Below are 5,077 nucleotides of genomic sequence, written 5' to 3' on the forward strand. Positions count from 1 at the left end.
GGGCAAGAGCAGGGATGGCAAGGCTGGCCTGAGTGGGGCTCCCAGGGCTCCTGCCTTCAACGGGCTGTCTGCATTTTCCAGGAGTGCCCAAGGGAACACAGGGCGTGCAAAGGAGTGGGGTGGTCATTGGGGTCTGACAGAGAGAGGCTGTAGCATTGCACAACTGTTAGAATCATTTGCAAATATGAGCAAAGTGTTCTCTTGAAAAGAAAAATTAGCTTCTAAATTTGCAAGGAAAAAAACCTACTTAAATTTTTGTCTGCTTTCTTTTGTGGAAAATCCTGAAAAAATAAACGCAACATGCTGAAACTGTGAAAAAGCCCTCATATTTTCTGTTAAAAATCCCATGAGAAACTTGAGTGTGATGGAAGAAATTCACAGAGCTCAACGTTATTCAATTTGCTCTAAAAATAAAGCAAAACCCTCGATACAGCACCTCCCCCACTTCCATCTCAGGTTCCTCTCCAGACAGAGTTTTTTGGATGTTTATTTAACCACGATACTCAAATTCATGACCTGTTAGAGGTACAAGGAAGATCTAGCAAATAGAAATGTCACACTGCTGAACTCACAGGGTCACTTGGTTTGTCCCTCTTGCAGAATATGACCTTCAGGGTACACTTCTTTCGAAACTGCATTTTGAAAGAAGGAATTTTCCTTCCCTCTCAGTTTTGCCTCCCATTTAATACTCTTTTTTTGTTTCCCTGTTTCTAGGACAGTAACACTGAGTGCAGCTGCCTCAGCCTGGACACACAGTCATTAATTCCTGCCCTCGAGATGCTCCATCACTGCTCTCTCCTCAGGAAAGCTTTGTCCTCTTGTTCTCTAGCCTCTCACAGGTGTATATGCAACTGGAGCTGGATTTCAGATTCCTGTAGTATTTTCCTGACCTGCACAGGTCTGCACTCCAGGGAGAAGACATGATACTTGTTAAAACTGGGAGTTTTTTGTCAGGTCCAAACTGACGTGTAGAAAACGTGCAGTCTGTGCTTACACTTGGGATGGGTACAGCTGAAGCACAGGTACCAGCGGGGTCAGACAGTGTGGTTTAGCTTTTGTTTTGAGACTACAAAAATGCCAATTAATGGCACAGTTGTGTTCATTACTAACCTGTACTGCAGCAAAGGTAAAAAGCCAACACAAGCTCTTCTTACTCCTCTGAGCCTGCCACTTTGAGGACCTGGTAATTTTCTTCGTATGATGATTTGTTTTGCTGTAGCATGACCGCGTTGTTGTGCTCATTGCTAAGCAATTAACAGTTTGTCCTTCCAGAAATATCCAATGCCCCAGACACTATTAGCTCCTCAGAACATTTTCAACAAAAACATTCCAGAGGAGACATATTAGTGGCTCTGCCACTTTCTGGAATAAGCATCTCTCCAACTACATACCCCACTACAGAACACCAGATGAGGACAGGGAGAAGAGGTTATTTGTGGTCAAGATTCCATTTTGCCAAGTTCTGCACAAACTTTTCATTTCACATCACTCCAGGTCTGGGACATTTCTTGCATAATCCCATTTTCATGGGCACCAGTGACAAAACTTACCCCCACCCTAACACTGGAGGATGGCTCCTGCATCAGGTTCCCACAGCTTCCAGGCACCAGCCAATGCTGTGACTTCCAGGGAGGTCTGACTCCTGGTTACAAAGCCGGCAGGTATAATTTCTGACCCTATAGACCCAAAACTGCTAACCCAAGCCTCAAGAGTAATTTGTCAGAGAGAATTCCCTGAAGCCAACTATCTTTCGGTCACCCTGGGTCACCCAGCCTGGGGACAATCTGCTGGCGATTGAGCAAGGTACTAACAGATCCCTCTGTTAGATTGAGCCTATCAAACATAATCCTTTCTGAAGGCTCCAAAAGGACCAGTATCACTCCAGCAAAAGAATATTTCAAACAATCATCAAAAGTAACCTCAAAATAGAATCAGTATTTGCCAAATACTATTTTTCCCCCTCTTTCTTTTATTTACAAATGAGTAAACTCCTACACTGAGGTGTGGGTAAGTCTTAGGAGTCACACCATAATTTTGCTTATGGATGTCAAGACAGTCACTTAGGCTTTCTGTACACAGTACCCCAGAATTATAGTAGTAATCACCATTTAAAATTCAAAAAGTCTAGGCAATCAGCAAGTCCTCTCCCTGAAGGCTGCTGGACAGTGCATGAGACTCAGCATGACCACATAGCAGTGGGATATAGTATGTTCACTTCCTGCTGTCAAAGATGACCACACTGAATCAAAGCAAAGGACCATCTGGACTGCAAATCTATTACCTGCTATGAGAAAGGTACAAAAACATGCACGTGGTGGTACTTTTCCCCCAGAGTACTCTTCTGCCTCCAGCAGTTTGCAGAACCGTGTCTCCACCTGTTCTCAGGATCCCAGGCCTAAGCAAGCAGTATGTATATTTGATGCATTTTACTTACAACATCTCTAGGCATATATTAAAAAAATATATATATATTTACATATATATATATATATAAAAATAAAGGTCAAAATATTTTCTTACAGATAAGTACAGAAGTATCTGCACTGCTTTATTTACACACTCTTGTGAGAGTCTCTTAGGGTATAATACTCAGTACCTGCACAGTTGTATCTATTGTGCAATGGTCTTTTGGTATATTTTGTGTTACACTAAACTCTTGCCTGATCTCAGCCGCACAAAAGCTGATATTTAAAATGCCATTAAGATATTTATTTGCCAGAATCTTCCTGCTGTGTAAAACTTGAGTACTCATTGAGGACAGGAAAGAAGAATAAATCCTCAGGTATGAGAAAAACAGTTTCTCCTTCAAACAACTGGCGAATGAATGGGCATAAAAGGAAGGGAACAGGAGAGAGGAGTGTCACCACTGCAGAGACAGCCAGCTGAACCGACATCCCCCACAACATGCCCCAGTGCCTACAGCAAGGACTCAGGTCCCCCATCCCTGCCCAAGGGGGTCTCAGTATCTCTGAAGCAGCTTCCTTTCCTCAAAGAAGAGCTCTCTCGATGGCTGTTGAACTGATAAACTCGACGCTTAAACAAGCGATGGAGCTTCTCCTGGAACTGGTTCCCAATAAAGCAGTACAGCAAAGGGTTGATGCAGCTGTTGGCAAATGCCATGCAGATGCTGAACGGCAGCGCTGTGTCGATGATCCCTGTCACGTCACAGTTGTCGATGATGTTCATGTGAGCCAAGGCATCCAAAAATGTTAAAATGTGGAATGGGAGCCAGGATATTAAGAAGGCCACAACAACAGCAGCCACCAGCTTTAGGACTTTATCCCTCTTCTGCTTGTTTTTCCCAAACTCCTGTGCTTTGAGCAAGTGCCTCCTGATCCAGATGTAGCACGTGGTGATCACTGTCAAGGGGATGAAGAAGCCGAGTGCGTTTTTCAGGAAGGCTGTTGCCACAGACCATTTTGCATAACTCTCATGAGGAAAGGCCATAATGCAGGCACTCACCCCCAGGCTTTCAATGTAGTGAGTGTCACGGAAATAAAAAGTTGGGAGGGAGGACAAACAGGCAAGACCCCACAAAACCAAAGCTATAAAATAAGCTTGTTGTGAAGTCCTTCTTTGAGAGTGAATAGGATGGACAATAGCGTGGTATCTGTCCACGCTCATGCACGTAATGAAAAATATACTTGCAAACATGTTCAAGCACAGGACAGAACTGGAGATTTTGCACATGAAAGACCCAAAAAGCCAGTTGTACCCCTGCGCGTAGTAGGCAGCCCAGAAGGGAAGGGTGACAAGGCACAGCAAATCCGCCATGGCCAGGTTGAAAATGTAGATATTAGCGACTGTTTTGGGGCCACTGTGACGACAAAGCACCACAACCACCACACTGTTGCCAACCAACCCCAGAACAAAAATCACAGAGAAGAGTGCTGGAATTAGTGAAAACTGGTAATCTGAAGAAGTAAGTGGGCAGGGAGCGGGCGAGCGCGATGCAGCCGATGAGTTTGTCAGTGCTGTATAGAGGACATGGAGAGTTTCTCTGGTGGTGACAACCAGGGAGTAGTTGCTCTGCATGTTGGTGCTGGTGGAAAGGGAGGTTCTACAGAAAATTCATGTGCTAGCTGCACTTTCCTTCCACATCGCTCACCTGCAGATCAGAAACTCTGTGTTAGACATACACTCTGCAGCCACCTTAGCTCTGGAATCACACAGTCACAATAAAATAAAAACCACCTAAAATTATGTCACTAAGTTGAGTGCTACAATACCAGGCAACCCTGCTGGACTCCTTTCCTCAGCCCCACTGACAAGACACAATTAGCCCTGGGGAGGTCACAACACTTCGTAATTAGCCTGGCAGAGAAGTGAGCAGCTGGGTTTTGTCTGTGATTACAGACGGTGCTTTCTGTGGACAGTAGAACAAAGATTATTGACTCAGAAGCTGGAGATTCTTTGGGAACTTCTGTGACCAAAGGCAATACTGAAGCTCTTCATGATCCTTTTCTCAGCTTTCTCATAGTATTTCCAGCCCTCTGAGCAGTAAAAATAATAGAAAGGCAGCACTCACTAGCGGGGATCAGGTACTTCACACCCAAGGGTCTCCTGGGACTTCACAGGCATGAAAGCAGCCTTTTAACGGGGCTATTAGGAAAGCAAGCTTTGACTATTTTTTAATTCACAGGGCTGGATACAAAGACACTGAAAGGTCTTTTCAAAATGTCATTTACTGTCAGAGTCCTTCTCAAAGCAAATCTGCATCTCCTGCCCTCATGATGGCTTTTAATCAGAAGAGTAAAAGAAATATTTTCAATGTAGATACAAGCAATAGTCAGTCAAGTACTCAGTCCTTGCAGGCACTGGATTTAACAGCAGTATTTGCCATTCATTTAGGACTGGGTTTCAATAGGAGAAAATGTAGCTACAAAACGGCTAAAGCAGGAGAGTTAGGAGAATTGACAGATCTGTCTTTGTTCCAGTTCAACAGCTCATGTCTGCACTCTAAGCAGGGCATTTTTCAAACTTAAAGGCTTTATAGTCAAAAAAGAAGGTATCATACCCAAATATTTTAACTTACATAATAAAAAGAGATAACTCCTTTTTAATTAAGTCTTTATGG

General features: G+C 43.8%; 1 protein-coding gene across 1 annotated transcript; it reads right to left on the bottom strand.

Annotated features, from left to right (window-relative positions):
* Positions 1-2,851: 2,851 nt before the first annotated feature.
* AGTR2 (angiotensin II receptor type 2) lies at positions 2,852-4,035 on the bottom strand. Its single transcript, XM_010168833.2, has one exon. The coding sequence runs from the start codon at positions 4,033-4,035 to the stop codon at positions 2,917-2,919; it is 1,119 nt and encodes a 372-aa protein (XP_010167135.1). The 3' UTR covers positions 2,852-2,916.
* Between the last annotated feature and the right edge of the window lie 1,042 nt (positions 4,036-5,077).

This window comes from Antrostomus carolinensis, unplaced genomic scaffold (genome assembly GCF_000700745.2).
Source record: "Antrostomus carolinensis isolate BGI_N321 unplaced genomic scaffold, ASM70074v2 scaffold5185, whole genome shotgun sequence".
NCBI lineage: Eukaryota > Metazoa > Chordata > Aves > Caprimulgiformes > Caprimulgidae > Antrostomus > Antrostomus carolinensis.